This window comes from Rousettus aegyptiacus, unplaced genomic scaffold (assembly GCF_014176215.1).
Source record: "Rousettus aegyptiacus isolate mRouAeg1 unplaced genomic scaffold, mRouAeg1.p scaffold_m13_p_17, whole genome shotgun sequence".
Lineage (NCBI taxonomy): Eukaryota > Metazoa > Chordata > Mammalia > Chiroptera > Pteropodidae > Rousettus > Rousettus aegyptiacus.
In genome coordinates, this window is record NW_023416292.1 from 25,611,196 (window position 1) to 25,632,005 (window position 20,810).

Below are 20,810 nucleotides of genomic sequence, written 5' to 3' on the forward strand. Positions count from 1 at the left end.
CGGCCATACATGAAACATAATTCGAGGACTTCCAGGAGGTTCATTAGCGCGTTCACCAAGGAGACAGCAGGAGAAACCACATCACTCCAGCCGAGCCCAGCCAGGCCCACGTGATGCGGAAAGGGGCAGGGTGTTCAGTTTGGGGTCCCATGATGGCTCATTAAGCATAAGGAACCGCCCTTGGCCTTCCCCTTTTCGACCCATCTTCTTCGTGGCTGCCTGCTCCGTGTGCAGCTCTGGGGCCTGGCGGCCTTGGCCACTCGCAGGAGCCCAGGGCACAGACAAGGGCACCAGGTCCATCTCCCCTGGGGGCACTGGGCCAGGACTCCGCCCAGCACAGAGCGAGGGCGCCTGGCCTTGGACGGAGCGGCCCCCGCAGGCAGTCACAGTGGCTGAGGGGCTGTGTCAGGGCCAAGGGCACTGGCCTTGGGGTCGGGCCGAGCCTGCAGGTCCTGCGGGTCCGGTCCCCATACCCCAGGGTTGGGGGTGATGAACTGCCAGGCCTCACACTTCACCGCGGTCTGCAGCCTCCTCCCCCTCCCCCTCCCCCTCTCCCTGAGCTGGGCACACGGCAACCGCACCCACAGCGCCCCGCGGTGGCTTTCCCGTCTGCGAGATGCAGGTGGCTGTGGCCCAGGTTTTCCTGTCTAAGACCCTTCCCAGCAGGGGACAGACTCGGCCTACCTGAGGATTGGGGATGCGCCATCGATGGGAGATGGGACACCCCGTCCCATCAAGCCTCCTGGGGAACGACCGCGGCCCCTTTCCTTCCCCACGCCCGGCAGCGTGACCGGCAGCGACCGTAACCGGGGCAGAAGCTCCCACGCCCCTTCCAGAAACCCCAGGACCTATTTTGGGAAATACTTTCATAATTTGTGCCTTTTGAGAAACTGCTATGCTACTTATTTTCTTGAACTTATCTGATTTTTTCCCAGAGGTCATGTCATCCGGCATCATGGGGAGGCCCACCCCGAAACGGTCCGACTTCATTTTAGAACCGTCTCGCCTCCTCCCTTCCCCCCTCGTTAATCCAGCAAGTCTTTCCTTTAAGTGACCCAGCTACCCAAAGCATAATTACGGCTCAGGCGTATCTTTAGAAATTATTTTATTTCAAACATTTACAATTTTCACTTTAAATGCGAAATAGCTGATGAAAAGAAAAATAAAAACATTGAAAAATATATCACACTGACCCTTTGCTCCATATACAGACATCAGACTTTGGTATTTGCTTTTAGGTCATCGGGTAAAAAAACAACAACGAAACTTAAAACTATTATTCTCTCCAAAACACACACACACACACACACACACACACACACACGAAGTTGAGGTATCCTATTTAGCGGATGTGTGACCCCCTCCAAAAATGGCTTCCCCATCGACAGCCTCACTGCCCGCTGACCCCATCCTTCAGCATCTGTGCCCGCAGCTGACAATGTTCCCTACGCGCTACGGTTGCCATGGAAGCGCCTGCCGCCACACCATGCCGAGGATGAGGTGCTGGAGGGGCTGTGAGGGGCACTGGGCGGAGCCAGAGCCACCGGCCCCCGCAGTCACCCCTGCTTCTCCAAATCACAGCGAATTTCTTCACCTACCCCGCGAGCAGCTGGACACCAGCCTACACCCCGGCTGAGGCCTCCTGAGACCCGGCGGGATAGCTTTGCATCCAAGAGGCCCGGCAAGGCATTCCTGAACTTCTGGGGGAAACCGGCCCGCCAAGCCCACTCCCAGGCTGCCTCACTGGGCCCTGCCCACCCCCGGGTGGGCTCCCCACCACCCCCGCCCTGCCGGTCCCAGTGGCAGACTCCACACCTGTAACACTGTCCCCACAGCAGCAGGGAAGTGGCGAGCTCGGTGCCCCCGGCGCCCGGCTCGCACACCACACACACTGCGGGGCCGGGCTCCCGCCGGGCTGGGCTCCCGCTGGCCGCCGGGCTGTCACAGTGGCCCGCACACGGAGCCCGCGCTCCCTCCTCAACGTTAAGACGTTTCGTTAATGCTACCGGAACGGGTGACCACTTTAGAACCCGAACCGGCATGTTGTTACCTTTACCCACCCAGCAGGATAAGTCGTCACGTTTAATATAAACCGTCACCATCCCAACATCTCACATCTGTCTGTGCGGCAGACTGCTGCAGTATCAGGTGAATCACATTGGTATCGGGGTGCACGCCTGTGCTCCCTCACTTAGCAAGGCCCACCCAGAGGAGACACTTTTCCTTCATTTACACTAGCTTATTAAACAGTAAAAGGGGGAAAAAAAAAAAAAACCCTCTTCGACACGAGAGAGAGAGAGGAAAAAAAAGCAGTTCCGTGAAATTAATAACGAAAGCAACAACAACGCGGATCAAAGCCGCCTGGGTCTCCGCTCCGCTCCCAGTGCGCCTCGGCCCGGCCCGGGCGAGGTCGCTCACACGTGGGCCAAGCCGACCAAGAGCAGCGGAGCCGTGGGCACAGAATCACCCTTTCTCACTTCTTTGTTTCCCTTGAACAGCATTTTTGGCTGTTCTCAAAGAGACTTGAAAGAAAAAGAAAAAAAACCCCACCCGCCCGACTCCTGTCAACTTAAGAGAGTTGCGTCAAGCACCGGCAGCCGGGGCCTGAAACTCGGCAGACGAAACGCGCGGCGAAAACCACTCCTCGCCCAAAATAGTGACGGTTTGAAGCCAGCACTCGGCACATGAAACACGGCCGGGTTCGTCCATTTGCCACCTGTCCGGGTGCCCGGCTGGAAGAGTTTGCGGTCCGTGGCGACGCGGCTGACTCTAACCAGAGCTTCGTTCCGGGGATCCCCCCGCCAGGGTCCTTGAGGGCACAGGTCGGGTAACCGCTCACATCGCCAGGCTTTCGGGGCCGCAGTGGGCGGCGGCAGAGCCGCCAGACGTGGTCCTGCCCCGGCATTCGCCAGGCTGAATCCAATAAGTGAAAAGAGGAAGCCCCGAGGCGAGGGGTTTTCTGAACAGAGCTCGTCCCTCTGGTAACGGGGCACCGGGGTGGGGATTTTCAGGGGACCCTGCTCGGCAGTCGTGGGTGGGAGGCCTCTTCCCGGCGTCACCGCTGTCACCGCGGGAGCCAGACACCGCTTCATCACAGCCACCAGGGGGAGTAGCCATAAGCTGCTTTTCCCCTAAGTCAGAGAAGCGGCAGACAATTTTCTCACTTTTTAAGACAAAAACAAAGTTTAGAATGAAACCAGAGTCTCCTCTCTAACCGCGGAAAACAGTTTTTTCTCCTCCTTTCCCACTTGACTCAGTTTTGTGCTGAAGCGACCAAGCTCCCCCCGCCCCCCCCACTCCTGGCCGGTGGATCTTCCGCCGGCTCCTGATAAAAGGCGGCCAGCCAGTCCCTTAAAAGCCACATTAAAACGCATTCCTGCCGGGCTCTTTTGTCTTTTCACATAAATATTATCTTCCCTAGTTGCTCAGGCTCAGGTGAAAACAAACAGAGCTGAGAGAGAACGTTTGATCTCACCGTGCGGAGCCATCCTGACGCCCTGCTCCCCGTGGGGGGGGGGCGGGCAGGACGGGGAGCATGGGTTCCCGGAGGCTGCGTCCCCCGCGGCAGAGGCCATCCCCAGGCCCAGTGCTCCTGCAGTCCGGAGCTGGCGTGGGTGCGTCTGGACTTGCAGGTGCGCCGAGTTAAGGCCCACGCTTCGAACCCCGCTGAGCTGCTAATCACCACCCCACTCCATCAGCCCTGAGGCGCTCTCCGCCCCCCAGGGCTTTCTCAGGTGTGGGAAGCCAGGTGCCTGGAGAAAGTCCGCCCTCGAGGCGCAAAGCTGTGGTGTGAAGGCCCTGGGCTGGCCCTGGGCTGGCGGGAGCCTGAGCCGGAAGGCAGGTGCGGGGTCTTTGGCTGCAAACTGCCCCCCTCCCGAGGCTGTATCTGCAGGCGTCTGGGCGGCCACCAGCTTGTCCCCACCAAGCTGGACACTGTCCGTGGCTGCACAGTGTCCAGAGAAGTCCCGACGCCGGTCTGCACAGGCCTCTGAGGTCCCGCGAAGCCCTGGAGGCTGGGCCCTTGGGGAAGGCCGGCCGAAAACTCGGCACCCCTTCCTCGCTGTCCCCCCAGCACGGCGCCTGCGCGAGGCCCCGCGCCCCTGCGGTGAGCCGGAGCGGCAGAGGGCAGCCAGCGCGGGCGCCCCGGCCCCTATCTGGGGAAGAAGTAGCCCGTGTTGCTGACGTCGTAAGGGCTGTGTGGGCCCCGGACGTCCGGCCGGCCGTGCCCCGAGGCGCTGTCCGACCCAGGGCTGCTGGGGGACACAGGTGGCGAGATGAGGGGCACGAGCCCCGGCGCGGGCTTCGGCCGCTCGGGCACCAGCTGTCTGAGGGAGCAGGGTGCGTGCGCGCTCGCCCTGCCCTCCTTGGCGGCCTGCAGCCTCCACGTCTTCTTGAACCTTCACAGAGACAGAGAGAAACCACACGGGCGTTAGTCAGTCCCCCCGAGACATGAGACGCGCGCCGGCGGACACCCCGGAGGTCGGGGCCTCGGCTCGGGAGAGCGAGAACCACACTCGTGCCGCCAGCCGAGCTCTGCCCCCAGGAAGGACGTGACACCCCGAAAGGCCGGGGTTTCAGACACACGCCCGAGAGGAGAGGGATTTATCCTTCCTGGGTCCACGTTACAGGTGGGGAGGCGGAGGCGCGCGCGGCCGGGGGTGACCCTTCACGGCGCTCAGAACCTAATTCGTCCTGTTCCAGAAGCGCCCACAGGCACCCGGCAGCCCCAAACCCAGCTAGGTGAGCGAGAGGAGTCTCTGAGGGGGGAAGGAAACGGGCCTCGCGTCCACGCCGAGGCCAGGGCTGTGGGCGGCAGGGGATTTGCAGCTGCCCCTCCACCGCAGGAAGGGGGCTCCCGGCCCCGACCCCGCGGCCCGCCCTCCCCCCTCGCTTCCAACGCCCCCACCCTCCCCGTTTCTCCCCACACCCTGGGGTCCTACTCGCGGCTGAGGCCCTGGGCACCATTTGGGCATAGGTGACTCATCTGACAGGAAAGTCGATGTCAGACAGGAAAGAGATAGACATCTCTCTGATCTCAGCTCCCTGCACCCCGCACCCCTGGGCCCAACACAGGCTCAGTAGCTGAGAAAAGCCACTTGACAGACCGAAGGAAGATGAGATGCCGATAACCGCCTTCAAAGGGACAGTCAGGCAGGTCTCCTTCCTGGAGGGGTTGGTCTGCAGCTCCCCGCCTCCCCGCCACGGCTTCCCGCCTGGTCCCTGCCCAGTGACCCCACAGCGGTCCCCCTGGCCCCGCCGAGTGTCCGCCGCTCCAGGAAGGGCTGGCAAGGAGCCGGCAAAACCGATGTCGAAAACGAGGGCTGGGAATTTTCCTTGGGTTTCTTTCTCCTTGGGTTTCTTTTTTACATCGAGCGGCTGTTCCTGTCCCCGTTGAGACACATCGCTGACAGTCAGTTGCCACTGGCTCCCAGCCTGTCCTCCGCATGGAGCAAACACCCACAGTGCCCTCGCCGGGCTGGCGCCCCTCAGGAAGGCCCGGCAGGGTGTCTCTGCGGCTACGCCAGGTCCTCGGGTCCTTGGGTCCTCGGGTCCTCGGGCGGGTCGTCCCGCGTGAGGCGAGAGGACCGAGCCGTTCCACTCTGGGCCCCAAAATACTCAGTCCCTCTGACCGAGGAATCCCATGTCTGGGAATCTGCCACAAAGAGTAACAGCCGTGGAAAAAACTGGATGCGTGAAGATGTTCAACACGGTGTTGTTTACGAAAGCAGACGGCCCCAGTGCCCGTGAGAGGAGGCCGGCGAGGCACACTCGGGCACACGTGCCTGGCGGGGGCGTCTGCAGGCAGGGACGGCGGGGCTCACGGCGGACTCGTCACCGTGCGGGAAATGCTTACGTTATAACGAGCGCTACACTTAAAAGGCAGGATGCAGAACACTCGAGACGCCAGGCGCAGAGGCAAAGGACTCGGGGGCTTCGTTGACTGCGGCGCGTCCCAGGCCCGGGGCCCGCCGCACGCCTGGGCTCACCGCGTGAAAACCCAGGGCGTGCACACGCAGGCCGCGCACACGCTTCCGTGCGTCCGGGTGGCTTCCAGCACGTTCGCGCTTTAAAAGCGAACGGCGTGTGGTTTTTGTTTCTTCTCTCCGTCTGTCGGTACTTAGCAAACTGCCAGAATTTAGCAAATCGTCACGCGCTAAAAGCCGTTGCATCTCTACTGACGTTACTTGACCCACGTGGAAAGCCATCTCCGTCTTCAGGTTTTTTTTTCAAAGCAACTGGATCAGGGAAGCTGGGGAAGACGCGCTGTCCTTCTTTTGAAATGTGTTGAGGAGTGGATGAGACGCTTTCTGAAAATCACGAAGCCCAAGGGGCCTCGAGGCCGGCCAGCCTGGGGGCGTCCACACCAGGCGCTCCCCGCCCTGGGCAGGGGTCCGAGCGGGGGCCAGGGGCCAGAGAGGGGCAGGGCAGGAGGAAGGAGCTTCAGGCTCCCAGGAACCCCAGCCTCTGCCTTTTATCCAGTTTGCACACATGGGCTTCAGAATGTTTATTTAGAGAAAAGCTTCGTTCCACTGAAAGAAAAAAATTCGTAATAACCCTCACTCTGTTTTTCAGAAAATACGAGGTAAGGACCCAGACCTAGGGAGCGGAAGCGACCCCATCCCCTCCCAAGGCCACAGGGGCAGCCACGGTGGCCAGGGGCCACGGCTCGGGGCGTCACGTGACTGCTGAAGGGAGGCAGCGCGCGGTCGCAAAGCGCGGATGGGGCACCACGCACGGAACACGGCGACCGAGATCGTGGGGACGCGCACGCACACGGGGAGTCCTCGGCCGGCGGGCGGGGCGTCTGCCGCGGGAGCCCCGTTCCCCACGCTGCGCGGCACTGAGTGGGGACGTTCCGCCCGCCCGCCCGACACCCGCCCAGCAGCCGGCAGACGTCCCTCGACGGCACGCCTAAATTCTCACTGATGAACGGTGACCTCGGTGGGAAGTACTTAGGAGACGTGTGTGCTTCGCATGCACGAAACAGGACAGCGTGGCACCGTGGGCGGCAGGGGTGGACTGCGACCCGCCCCTCGCGCGGCCGTGGCCAGCGGCAGCCACTCGGCGGTCAGGGTGGCTCGGCCGCGTCCTCACGCGCGCCTCCGCTCCCGTGGGGCCTCTCCTTGACGCGCGGGGCTTGGGGAGAAGAGGAGATTTTTGTCACTTGGACTAACTGGCCTCTTTCCAAACAAATCTGCCTCACGCAGGAGAAAACGGACGCTCGCCGGGCTAGGACACAAACTGCTGCCGCGTCCTCAGCACAGGGCGCTGAGCCTCCAGGGACCCTGGTTGCATAGCAACCGGCCAGTGTCCAAGCACCGTCAGCACAGTAGCAAGTGAGGTCTGTGGCGCGCGCTGTGGCCAGTGCCCAACCTAGGTCCGCAGCCCACCGCGAGGACGCCGCCCGCGCACGGTGCCCCGGCAGGCGGTGGGCCTGCCCTCAGCTGACCGCGGGCTGGCACGGAGGGCGGGGACGCAGAGGACGCAGCTTCTAGTCCTGGCTCTGCTGAGGGACAAGCGTCCTCCGGCGACTCGTCCCACCTCTCAGGGCGCTTTCCTCATTTGCAAAGTTGAAGAATTCGAGCAGAAGAGCTGTGAGGCCCCTGCCAGGCGCAGGGCTGTGGCTGTGACTCTCGACCTCGCCACCGCCACTTTCAGCTTCAGTCACCTCGTGGTCGAGGAGAAACCCTGGTATTTACAGCGCAGGGTCTGCGGCGGGTCGTGAGGAGGCCTGAGGCAGCCCTGACCGCGCAGAAATGGACGCAGGACGCAGGAGCGCGGGCCAGGCGGGCCAGGGCCCCCCGGGGTGCGGCGGGGAGACCCCACGTGCTGGCCCCACAGTGCGACCGACGGTGCTCTTGGCCTCCCGGGGAGCCGCCTCCACCACGGGCCGCCGGTCTCCACCCGCCCTGCAGGCGCCCGCCCAGCACCTCACTGGGAAAGCGAGTGGGAGCCGCAGTGGAAGCCCTGCTGGCCCCCCGCTCGGCCCGCCGCGCCGCCCCACTACGTGGAGGTCGCCGTGAGGCCCCACTGTGTGGGGCCGTGTGGGCCACTCCCCGCCTAGGCCTCACCCTTCCCTCCCAAGGCCCTCGACCTCCGCCTCCCACGGTACGCACCAGAGCCTCGGGAAAGTCACACGCCAGGGGAGAGGGAGGGGGGGACAGTGTCGTCACGGGGGGACAGTGCGTCGTCATGGCGGGTGATCCCGCAAAGTCGGGGCCCAGCCTGGCGCCCCCCAGGGCTTCCGCGCGGGCCGCAGAGCGGGTTCCCGCAGTGAAGCCACGGCCACCAGCGGTGTTCCTGTCACCTGGTCACCAGCAGAGCCCAGCGAGCTGGGCCGAATGCCAGCACGGCCCACCGCCGCCCGCGGGCGCGAGAGCGCCGGCCGGAGCTCTTCGTGCCGGCCCACTGGGTCCGCTGTCTGGGGACGTGGGACGTCCCCGAGGCCCTCGCACCCGCCTGTGGACCGTGGTTCTGGGAGGGGAGGGAAGCCACGCCCCGTGGCGATCTCGTCCCCCAGCACGTCACACGCACACACTCTTCCCGTGGCTTCACCCCCGGCTCCTCCCCGCCAGGCCCCGTCCTCAGTGGCTCCCTGAGCGCGACGAGGCCTCTCCCCAGCCTGTCCCACAGGGCACTGTCACCAGCCTGTCCCCGTCCTCTGCCACAGCTCCGACTCCACCCCCATGCGGCGACAACTGAACTGGGCTGGACGTGCCCGCGCGGGCTCCTCCCGGGCACCCCACACCCAGGGCTCCCAGGGAAGAACCGGCCCTCTGCACGTGGCTGGTCCTTCCTCCAGCGTCCCCGGCCCAGCCAGTGACACCGCCGGCCACCTGAGGGCCCCGCCAGACTTGACCCCCCCTGTCCTTCCTCCCCAGCTGGCCTGTCATCGGATCTTGAATCCCCCGCGGCTCTTGGGCCATCGCCAGCCGCCAGCATTGGCGACAGTAGCTGGAAAAGACGCGCGAACACCCCAGGGCTCCCCACACCGGGCCCACCTCACCTCAGGACGATGCCAACGCACAGGAGAGTTCCGAAGACCAGGCTCCCTCCGGCCACCAGGAAGGTGTGCAGGGGCACGAAGGAGGCAGCCGGCCCTGGGGAAAAGCAGACACATGGACATACCTCTCAGCCACAGCCGCCGAGAGCCTCAGAGGAGCCTCAGCCCTGGGCAGGAAACGGCTTCACCAACCGGCAGGCCACGCACCACGGTGCCCGCTTCCTGCCGAGGCCCGCTCTAGAAGAGTCCCCCCGCCCACGCCCCCAGCAGAACCTGCCAGACCCCGGGCACACCGAGACGCACCCGAGCTCGGAGCTTCTGATGCCTGCGGCCAGCCACACGCGCCCACTCACTTTCGGGTGGCTCTTCGGGTGGCGGTCGGCCTGCCCCCCCGGGGTGCAGAGACATTGGGCTCTGGGGACCTCCCCGATGGCAGCTCCGCTGAGGACAGTGTCGGGGGTGCTCGGGGCTCTCAATCAAGCATCCGGGTGCAGGGCTCGCCTGTCTCCCCGGCGGGTCCTGGTCTCCCGCAGGCTGCGTGCTCTCCTCCCAGGGCTTGGCGCCCACGGCCTCTCCTCGGCCCCTGAACCCTGGCCACCTCTGCTGCCCTGCCTCCTCTGTCCGGGCCTGCCAGTCCCCCCCAGGTGCCCCCTGGGTGCTGGCTGTGCCACGAGCCCACCCGGTAGTGGGCGCTGACTGCAAGGCCAGGTCTCTCGGAGTCGGTCCCGTGTCCCCGGCAGAGACGGCCATTTAAGGGAAGACCTGGGCTTGGCTTCCTCGATCACCAGCATTTCATCACCTTTTGCATTTGTCCTTCATTCGTAAATATTTACTGAGTGTCTGTCACATGCCAGCTTTGTTCTAAGCCTCCAGGATACAGAGAAAGTGAGGGCAGGAGCCCCGCCCCCCATCTTATATCCTAACTCAGGGAGACAGACAGACAGGCAGACGCGGGCCTGACGCAGTATCAGTAGTGACGAGAACAACGATGAAAAGTGATGAAAAATAAAGCGCGGGAAGGGTCAGGTGCCGGCAGGAGCCGCCCAGGTGGGGCAGTGAGGCCGCCAGAGAGCCGGGCAGCCTCAGAGGGAGCGGGGGCCCTACTGACCCTTCAGAGTGGCCTCCTGTGGCCTTTTCTTATGCAAATGTCGCGAGCTCTCCTGGCCTTGCAGGTACAGAGGTGGGGACCGTGACCTCGGGACCTCAGGAGCTCCCAGAGCGAAACCCCTTGCGGTTCAGGCCCCACGGTTTCGTTTGCGGATATTGGTCCCCAGCCGCGAAAAGCACCGGCCGATGTGCCTCGCTCTTCTTGGGGTCCCCGCCTCCCGTGGAGCTAAGCTAACAGGATCACGCTTGGACGTGCTCAGGAATAAAAGGCTGTTTCTGCCATGGTCCTTGTCCGTCAGCAGACCTGCCCTCTGCCCACATTTCCAAATAGTAAGACTTCCTGCAGAGGACAAGCCGTCGGGGCCCCGGGGCCCCGGGGCCACAGCGCCACTCGGCACTCACCTGGGACGCTCGTCACATTTGCGGGTTCGTGAGCGAGCGAGTCTTCATCGTCCTTGTGAGTCGTGAGCGCCTGAAAGAGACGTTGCTCTCTGTGAGCACCATCTGGGAAGCGGCTCGGGGACCCCCCGCTCCCCGCCAGGCACCTTCTCTCCATCTCCTGCACCTCTCCGGTCCTGCCCTGTCACTCTGAGCTTTCACACTGTTCTTTACATCATTCGGACCTACATGTTCCCTTCCCGAGCTGGGGGCTCCTTCCCACCTGCTCTCCACCTGGGGCTGAAGGGCACGGCGCCTTCCGGGGTGTCCTGTGTCTGGTGCCAGGGAGCAGGTGCCCCCACTCACTGGGACAAGCCCAGACGGGAGTCCCGGACCCATCACTCACTAGCCACGTGACTGTGGCCAGGTCCCTTAACCCATGTGGGTGTCAGCTGCCCTCCCGCCCCCGCACTCTGAAGCTCAGTCGAAGTCGGGATCAGACGAGACGGCAAATGGCACTTTTGGGGCCGAGTGAGTCTGGGAAGGCTCTAAGTCAGTGTTGGGTCGCCCACGACCTGCATTGGGGCGCTCTGGGCCTGGAACTCACCCCGGAGCTGCTCCTGCCAGACGTGGGCAGTGGGGCACTGACCCGGGGCTCCTCCCCTGGGCTGCCCAGCTCCTGGGCCACTGAGCTCCCAGCTTAGCATTTGGGAATTAAGGACCTCAGAGGAGATGCGCTTGGATGGAAAATTGGATGACTCGGGATTTGTGGTAATCCTCTTTCCAGATCATTATGACACCGGGCGCCCACAGGGGAGGGCCGGGCGGGCATCCGAGCCCCAGCTAAGCCCTCAGCTGTTTCCAGAAGCCCAGAGAAGAAACAGCAGCCACTGGACACAGAGGGCTCTACGAGCCAGGCCAGCCCCGGCACAGACAACCACCACGACCCCATCGCATGGAGGCTCGTAAAGGCCACGTGACCTGCCCACAGTGTCCCTAGCAAACGGCCAAGCTGGGACGGGAAGCACATGCATGCTGTCTGGTGCCCGCCCACAATGTCAGCCCCCGGGCGCTGCTGCCCTGACCCCCGTACAAGCCGGCGAGCTTACCTGCACGGAGGGAGACACCTTTGCCACCAGCTCGGCCGGGGGACTCTGGGATTCTGTGGGTAGGACAAGCGTCATGATCAGTGAGTGGTTCGTGGACCCTGAAATCCTACGTGATGGCCGCAGAAGCAAAGCCTGTAGCACTGTCATTTGAAAGAGCGTCACGCTGGAAATAACCAAATATCCAGCCGCAAGGGACTAGCCGTGCCAACGACGACAGACACGTAGTGCAATCGCCCCTAAAAGTATTTTAGAAAAATGCCGAGGACGCACTATGAAGTGCAAGACAACGTCCCACACGGTTCGATCCAAAGTCCTGAAGAAACATCCACCATCATTCACTGTACATCACGTGATAGTCACATGCCAAAAGAAAAAAGTCGGAAGGATGCACATCGCAGGATGTAAAAACCATCAACCTTTAAATTACGACAATGTAGCTAACACTGTGGGCACCACCCGAGACAAGAAAGTTATTAAGAGAGTAAATTCTGAGAGCTCTCATCACAAGAGGAAACTTTTTTTCCTTTTTTCGCTCTTTCCTTTTAATTGTATCTATATGAGAAGATGGACGTGAGCGGAACCTATTGTAACCATTTCACAATATCTGTAAATCAGACCCTCATGCCAGATGCCGTAAACATACAGAGGGCGTGGGTCAGTGACTTCTCAATAAAACTAGACAAAATAAATTTTAAATTTTTAAATGATAAAATTCTTTTTTTAATTTTAATTTCCTCTTCGGCACCTTTTTGCAATGAAAAATATTGAACATAAATGAGTTCTCATCTAGCCGGGTGGGTTTGGTACACCTTGACTGAGAAGGGGTGTGGACCGGGCACCTTCACGAGGGGCCCCCACCCCCATCCATGGGAAACGTGTTTCCACGGGAACCCCCAAGGCAGCAGGAGCCCGAGCATCAAAGCCTGAGTGTTGACGGGAGGCCAGGCGTTAGCCGCACACGTGGGCGCAAAGGGCCGGGAGCTGAACCGTGACAGCCAATGGGTGGAATGCTCTGGATGTTAAAATATTTTCTGAAAAGTTCATCATTCTTTCCATCAAGAAGTTAAAAATACCACAGAGATGTCAAGCCTCCCCGAGCCAGAAGCAGAACAGGCAGCAAGGGGCGGAGGAGGGGTGACCCCACTTCCCCTCGGAGAGGCTTTCCTGCAGAAGCAGGCCACCCCCGGAGGGGAGAAAGCCACACACTAGCAGTGCTGGGGGGGACGGGACAGCATGTCCACTCCCTGTCCCCACCGAGCGGAGAGGAAACGGGGCCCGAGCAGGGCGAGAAACCCGACCAAGATCACGCAAGTCCGCCCCGCGTAACTGAGGACAAACAAGGGGAGCCCTGTCTCTCTGGCCTTGGCGTTCCTCCCGGCGGAGCCTGCAGCAGGGGACAGACTCACAGCAGATGGGGACCGACGGACGGACAGGGCGGTGGGACGCTGGAATGAAAGCTAACACGCGGTGGGCCACGGTGGCCGTTCCGTCCAGCGGTCCCCCAGCCTGGCCGTGCTCCACATCCTCTCTGGCTTTTGGCCCCATCCTTGACCTGTGGCCTAATTCACAACTGGGGGGGCGAGCAGGGGGGACCCAGACAGCAGGTTTTATCAAAGCCCCCCCCCCCTTAGGCCCAGAGAGATGTTTCGGGACGAGAGGAGACATGTGGAGTCTCCGCCCTCGGCTCTGCCCCTGGCACTGCAAGCAGTCCCGAGAAGGGCGCTTAACCTTCGGGGCTCAGCTTTCTGGGCATAAACTGGGAATTTCACATTGGTGTCATCTCGAACAACCCCGGAAAGCCACCGGAATGAACACAGACTTTCTAATGCAGAATTAGGCTGTCTTACGCCGCAAGGCTTTTTAAAATCCCCCAAGATGACAGTGGGGACCCCTGATTCAGACCACTTTGTCCCCCGAGATGGAAGGTAGAGTAACTCTTAACCTGAGCCAATAGTAACAACAGTCATTTCCATTCTCCAGGCAAAGAAACGGGGGCTCGACGGAAATGGCTTCGATTAACGGCGCTAATAGCATTTTCACGGATACCACTGTTTCAGGCACCGACCGACCTCTCAAGGCTAGCTCCACCCCAGCTCCCAGGTCGTCTGCCTGTGTTGTCCTCTCATTTCGCAAGGTGCAGACACTACCCCCGCCCCCTTGGCTTTACAAAGACGCTGGGAAAGGCCGTGGGGCGTGAGCCACCGTCAGGAGGCACATTCTTTTCCTGTTTAAGGCAAAAGGATTTGATGTTTCCCCTCACGTATTTTCCGTTTCCTAAGGCCTCGCTGCAGCCAGCATGCTGGGGGAGGGGGAGCGACGGCCGTTCGTGGGCCAGAGGCGGCCGGGGCCACCGCGGGAACGACTTATTGAGCACGTGCTCCGCGCCGGGCACCGTGCCGACCACTTAACCTGAGCCAATGCGTCCAACATGCACGAGACGTGAACCATTTTTATCTCCGCTTTACGGACGGGGAAACGGAGGCACGGGGAGGCGAGATACCGTGCCCGAGGCTTCCTAAGACTCACGTAAACGGTGAAGCTTTCTGGCTCCGAGAATGAATCTTTTTCTCTTCTTTATTTTAAAAATCATCTCTAGAGTGAATATTCTTCCAACCCGGGGGCTGCATCTTACTCACCTTTGTAAACTCAGCTCTTAACAAACACGTCCTGCCCAGCATCTCACCGAAAAACTGTGTAGCTAGTAAAATTCCGATTACGGAAAAACATTTGGAAAATAAAACTACTGGAAACCCAAAAAGCGGTCCCTGCTGTGTGTTTTCCCTGCGTTAATATTTCCAAGATTAGAAGGCGTGCTTTCGTATTTATAACAAAACGACTGAATGACCACACTCCGATAAATGAGAGTTCTAGAAGACCGCATGCGAATTGCGCAAGTTTTTTTCCCACACACGAGCTTCTAAAACAAACAAACTTATTTCCATTAATCTGAGAATTGATTTGGGTTCTGAAATAGAGAAATCCAATATAAAATACAGCAGAGGCCTTCACGCCAGATGCGCCACCTTGGTCAAGACACTTACTCTCTCCTGGACCTTGTCTCTTCATTCTGAGCAGGGAGGGTGGCTTCTCCCCGCACGGATCACCCGAGGCCACACGCTAAAAGGACCCGGCGCTGGCCTGCTACCCCATATTTGTTTAAAAACTGAGCAACTCTCAAAATTAAGAACGGAGAACACCGTAACTTCCGGGATGCAATATACAGAATGCTGGCTGTAGTTTCAAACAGCGTATTGTGTACTGGAGAGTGGCTGAGAGAGATCTTAAAACCTCTCATCGCGAGAAAAATAATGCGTCACACGTGCAGGAATGGATGTTAACTAAACTCGGTGCTGAGATCATTTCGCACTGGATACAAGTATCAAATCATCACGTCGTATACCCCAAACTGCTACAATGTCACGTGTCAGCTATAGCTCAAAAAAACGGGTGGCAGGGGGAAGAACAGAGAACATAGAACATATTTTTCTAAGAAAAAAAAAATAGTTTTGAATTATATATTACGACCAGTTCCGATGTGGGCTGCCGGGCGAGGCGCAGGGGTTGGAGTACAGAGGAGGGTGGCGGAGATGAGGAAACCGGGACTGAGGAACAACCACAAAGCCAGACACTCACAGGAAGGGGTCGGGGCCAGAGGGGCCTGCGGGCGCCCACGCCCTCGCTCGGCTTCACACCTCCCTGCCGCCTGCAAGCCACTAACCAGAGAGTTAATCACTGCTCCTTCACTCGAGAGAGAAAAAAACCCCAAAACACTGAAAAACCTCCCTGAGCAGCTCATAGCCTCCTGAGGAGACATCGGCCGCCTCCAGCTGATGACGAACCTACGGGTCTCAGGCCAAAGGAGAAAGGCCCAGGCAGGACGGCGTGGGCATCTGCATGGCGTCAAGCCGCCAGACGGCGTTCGTCCTGAGCTTCGCCCTGGTCACGTCCCCTCTTTTGCGGTGATAAGTGGCCATAGCTATTTCTTACTTAAGTGTTTAATTTTATGTCCTCACTTAGCAAAATTAATGGTTGGTGACCTTATTTGGTCCCCAAAAATGTTTTTGATATTTTGCGGACCTGTGAAACCCCGCTGACTAGGGACCTCTGAGCTGTGCAGAGGGTGGGCGGCAGCGAGGGTGTGGGAGGAGGCGATGGATGTGAGGTCAGCAGCCAGGACAGGGTGTGGGGGCGGGGCCAGGCTCAGGCCAGCTGGAGGAGCAGGTGAAGAGGGACCAGGAGAGGCAGAGAGGCGAGCAGGTAGGAGAAGGCCCCCGACAGCGAGGGGCGTGGCCGTAGGCTGGGGAGTGACTGGCGCAGGCTGCTGGCGATGGAGAAAGATGCCCGTCGCAGGGGCGTGGAGGGCACGTGGCTCTCGCACACCAGAGCCGGGGGCAGCTGGGCGGCTGCTGTGAAGTCAACTCCCCTGCGTGGGCTGGAGGGTTCGAAATGACACTATGTGGCTGTGGGGATCCAGGCCAGAGACGCCCACCTGCCTGGAGGCCCCCAGCCCTGGCCCCGCGGCACCCCAAAGGCCTGGCAAACGCGAGCCCCTGGCACCTCCGCCAGCCAGTGGGATTCCCAAGAATGGGTTCGCTCCGCTCTCCCGTCACACACGAGTTGTGGTTCTAGAGAAATCCTGGCACTGGGTCTGCTGACTCCTAACCCTTCATGGAAGGAGTCAAAAGACGTCTCAAACTGTTTTCTCAGAGCAAAAAACCCCAGCCATATTAGGGTGTCGCTCAGGGCCTGGGAGGGCACCGACAGAAGAGACAGACAGACGGGCAGGCTGTGGGAAGGGGCCGGGCGAGCAGCAGGGCGGGTCGGTCTGCTTTCCCTGGGGCCCGTAGGAATTCGATTAAAATGTTAAAAATTAAAAAGTTCCCATGGGATAAAAAAAAAGTTCCTCACACGGTCCCTGAATGATACATTTCCAAAAAATGTTTAATCACATGGGAATGCTCATGATGCTTTATGTTGTATGTACTTAAACACACATGCACGTGCACGCGCCCACACACACACACACACACACACACACACACACACACACTCACAGGGACCTTGACAGCAGAGAGTAACTCAAACTTTCTCCCTCGGTGGTGGAAATACTGGTAATGACTGTTTTTTCTGTAATTTTTATGTTCTATAACGAACACGCTCGTTTCAATAATAATTGCCCCCAGAGGCAATTATTATTACCTTTAACATCTTTTTAAAAACAAAAAGCATGAGCAGCTGTGGCAAGTTAAACATAGCTGCAAATCCTTGGCGTCTGTTCCCGTCAAGTTGTGAAAGGACGTGCCGCCCCCCCCCCCCCCCCCCCCCCCCCGGCACCGAGACAGGCGGTGGGGAGAAGGGGGGCCGAGGCCACCTGCCCGCTCCACCGTCAGGCACGTCGGCGGGGCCGGCGAGGCCGCCTCGGACCACACAGGCCTCTGCAGCTGCGTCAGTGACTCGAGAGCTGCCGGGCTGACCTGTGTCCGCAATCGCGAGCGGATAAACGGTTGCTATTTTACCCTCGTCTTGAGGTGACTTGTTACCTAGCAACAGATAACCGATCCGGGACCAGAGCCGAAGCGCCCCCCCGCCCCGCGCGCCCCACCGTACCTGTCCAGGGGGTGCCCAGCACCGCCTGGCTCCACTCGCTCCACAGGCCGTGGCCGAACTCCTCCCGGGCCCGCAGCTGCACCACGTGCCGCGCGCCGCTCCAGGCGTCGTGGATGGTGCAGTGACGCTGCGGCTCCTTGACCTGCGGGCGGAGGGAGGCACCGCTCAGGTGGCCCGTGGGGCGTGGGTGCGCCCGGCCGCCCCGCCCCTCGGCGCCCCGGCTCAGGTCAGGGGGCGACTCGGCCGGCCGGGCAGAGAGGCGCCAAGGGCTGTGCCGCCCCGGCAGCCACGGGGACGCGGGAGCGCCCTCCGCCCCACCCCACGCGCCGCGGCGCCCGGCAGGCCACACGCCGACATGGCCCGGGCCCTCTCTCGGCCCCCCGAACAGGCCTGTGCGGGGCAGGCTGGCCTGGCACTGCCAGGCCCCATTTTATAAACGGAGCCACGGAAGTCCAGAAAGGCTCCGAGATGACCCGGGCCGCGCGGGGGCGTGCGGGCCGGGACGTGCGGGCCGGGGGCTTGCGGGCCCGGGGCGAGCGGGCCGGGGCCGTGCGGGCCGGGGGCGTGCGGGCCGGGGCCGTGCGGGCCGGGGGCGTGCGGGCCGGGGGCGAGCGGGCCGGGGGCGTGCGGGCCGGGGGCGTGCGGGCCGGGGGCGAGCGGGCCGGGGGTGCGCGGGCCGGGCCCTCCCTAGTTCCCTCCACCGCTGCGCGTCGGGGGCTCCGCGCTGGGCGGCGGCGAAAGACGGACTCACCAGCAGGGTCGTGAAGGCCTTGGACTTCTCGGCCCGGTACCGGAGCTCGAACTGCAGCCTGTAGAAATGCGAGTTCCAGGAGGCGGGGTCTTCCCAGGTGACGTGGAGCCAGCGGGGGTTCCTGTCCACCGGGGTGACCGTGATGTTGACAGGCGGGTCCGGTTGCACTGGGGGAAGGACACGTGGGTCGCGTGTGGCAGCGAGAGTGGCGGAGGGAAGACCCAGCGGCCGAGCACGCCACCAGCAGCGGGACGCCGCGCAGCCCTACCCGCCACGGTCACACCGCCGCAGGCAGAGCCCCAGCCAGCCCGGCCCTCGCCCTGCACCCCCCCCCCCCAGGCGGGTGGGCACCAGCGCGGCGGGCAGGCGCTTACGGATTCCGTAACCCTCGAAAGTCTGGTGTCTGCTGGACGCGCTCCCCGCGTGGTTGGCGACGCACAGCGACACTATGTAGAAAGAGTTGTCGCCCTCGGGGACCGCCAGCTGGCAGGAGAACTTCCGGGACTCCTGAGAATACAGGCACGGCTCCTGGAAGTCTCCCGCGGGGGCGTGCTGGCTGTGGGACACAGAGCGAGGGGGCGTCTCGGTTTCCGCCCTTGCTGCGGGGGGGGGGGGGGGGGTGGAGAGGGGGCCGACCCTGGGTTCGAATCCTGGCTCCCCACTTGGCAGCTCCTGTGACCTGGGGCAGATCATCCTCTCTGAGCCTCTGTTTGCTGCCTCCGGGGGGTCTGTTAGCATAAAACACTGGAGCTTAGCGCCTGGGGGCTGCACAAAGGATGCAGGAGGCCCACTGAGCCTCTGGGCCCACCTCGGACCCCTGGCCAGCCCGCAGAAACGCCATTCAAGAAGCTCGGAGTGCCAGAGGGGTCCCCAGGAGACAGGGCATGTCTGGCAGGCGAGCCCAGAGAGGAGTCTGGGTGACTACAGATACTCGAGGTATGTCAGACACCACCCCACCTGGCCAGGAAGCTTGAGACTTCACCCTCTGACAGGCGCGGGCATGCGAGGCCACGCATGGCAGCCTCATATTTGAATCCCAGGCCAAGACACACCTCTTCCGGGAAGCCCGCCCAGCCTTCCCAGCCTCCCTCCCCCAGCACCAGCCAGGTATGAGAACAGCGGACACACAAAGTCCCTTTCCAGGGTCCCGTTCCACCCCGAGCAGTCCCCGCTGAGCAGGGCCTGAGTGGGCCTGGGGTCCCCACAGTTCTCACCCTCGCTCGCTCCCCACCCTCCTCACAGGTCATGGCAGAGAGCCGCCCAGCAGGATGACGGTCTGAGGCTCTGGCGGGTGGGGGCTGGGCTGAAATGCCTTGTTCTCTGTCACTCCTGTCCTCAGCACTCAGTGTCAAATGAATCAGCTTGCTGTGGGCAGATCCCTCCGGGACAGCAAGCCACCCTGCTGAACTCAGGCTCAGAGCTGTTGATGATCTGATGATTGACAGCTCAGACTCAACTAGAAACATCTGGACCGAGATGCTTTGGGCTCGGGGGTGGAGGCGCAGCAAACCGCAGGGCTGTACCCGTTCCCGCGGCCGGCGCCTTCTCTGCATCTGGGCCTAAAGCCACCCCAGGCAGGGTTTGACCCCCAGCAGAGCCACTCGCGAGGTGACCTCAAACAAGTGAATCGACCTCTCAGAACCTCAGTTTCTTCACTCTTTAAAAGTGTGAACAAAAAAGGGGCCACAGACTGGCCTGTCAGGCTCGGGGAGGTCAGCCCAGCGGGCCCTGCAGACTCGGAGACCGAGAGTCACCACACGGGCGTCCTGAACACGAAATCCCTAACTAACAGCGGGTCATGACGGGTGGTCCTGTCTTAGGCCTGTGGCCTCCTTGATGAAGGTCAGCCTTTACCCTAAGTGTCTGCCTACTGTCTGCCTCGCGTCTAAGATAACAGACGTTGGAAAGGTCAGAGCGTCTCCTCCTCCAGACCCCTCAGGGCACAGCCCCCCACCAGAGCCCAGAGCCCCTCACTGTCGTCTGGTCCCCAGGACCATCTCTCTGTGTAAACGTTACCCAGCCTGCACCCGCCAGGGTAGGAGAAGCGTGTGTCCCTCCGTTTTGCTCTTTATCCTGCCCTAGAGACAACCCGCCGCCCCCCCCCCGCCCCCGGCTTTCCCTCACCCCCTTAATCCACCACCAAGGGGTTTCACGTGACCCGCTGCGTCTCCTCCTTTGATTTTAAGGTATAAAATAAACCTCAAAACCGCCATTCTCCAGAGCATTTTCTCAAAAAGCATTTTCTCCATCCACTGAGATTTTGTTCCCTCGCGATTGTCATCAGCTCAAACCAACTCGCAATAATTTTCTACAGGTTTTGACGTTTCAAATGCCAACAAAGGACAGAAATAACACCCACTTCCCATGGCTACTGTCTAGTTACTAAGACAAATAACCGTGCAGCATCCAGCTCACACATTTAATTCTCGTTCCCTCCTCCTCACCTCTTCTCAAAGGAACTATTTTCTGATAAGACTTGGAAATCACTGGCTGGCCGGTCCCACTTGGCCCCTTTGAGCCTCACTCCTGGGCCTCAGTAAGCATGGGTGGGCAGGGACACAGCCCCCCAAGATACTTACAACTTCCTCACCAACAACACGGCCTTGGTCGTGGGGGAGGGGGTGCTCCCCGGGCTCCACTCACAGCCCACGTTGCTGAGGGGGCTCTTCCGGAAGCAGGAGAGCTGGGGCTCCTCGGGAGGCACTGAACGGAGAGCAGGCAGGGGTGAGGGGGGGCGAGGGGGTGAGGGGGGTGAGGGGGATGAGGGGGTGAGGAGGGGTAGGAGGGGGGGTGGTAGGGGGGGTGAGGGGGGGTTGTAAGGGGGGTGAGGGGGGTGAAAGGGGGGGTGAAGGGG

The 20,810-nt window shown here is 61.2% G+C and overlaps 1 protein-coding gene across 1 annotated transcript in view; it reads right to left on the minus strand.

Moving 5' to 3' along the window:
• Positions 1 to 599: 599 nt before the first annotated feature.
• Positions 600 to 20,810, minus strand: part of IL6R (interleukin 6 receptor) — a gene marked incomplete at its 5' end in the record, with an annotated part of 23,550 nt that continues 3,339 nt past the window's right edge. The window contains 8 exons of the mRNA XM_036235176.1: positions 600 to 4,397; positions 9,008 to 9,101; positions 10,514 to 10,583; positions 11,599 to 11,651; positions 17,206 to 17,347; positions 17,957 to 18,123; positions 18,331 to 18,512; positions 20,536 to 20,659. Of these exons, the coding sequence (XP_036091069.1) occupies positions 4,151 to 4,397; positions 9,008 to 9,101; positions 10,514 to 10,583; positions 11,599 to 11,651; positions 17,206 to 17,347; positions 17,957 to 18,123; positions 18,331 to 18,512; positions 20,536 to 20,659 (1,079 nt within the window). The remainder of the gene's footprint in view (positions 4,398 to 9,007; positions 9,102 to 10,513; positions 10,584 to 11,598; positions 11,652 to 17,205; positions 17,348 to 17,956; positions 18,124 to 18,330; positions 18,513 to 20,535; positions 20,660 to 20,810) is intronic.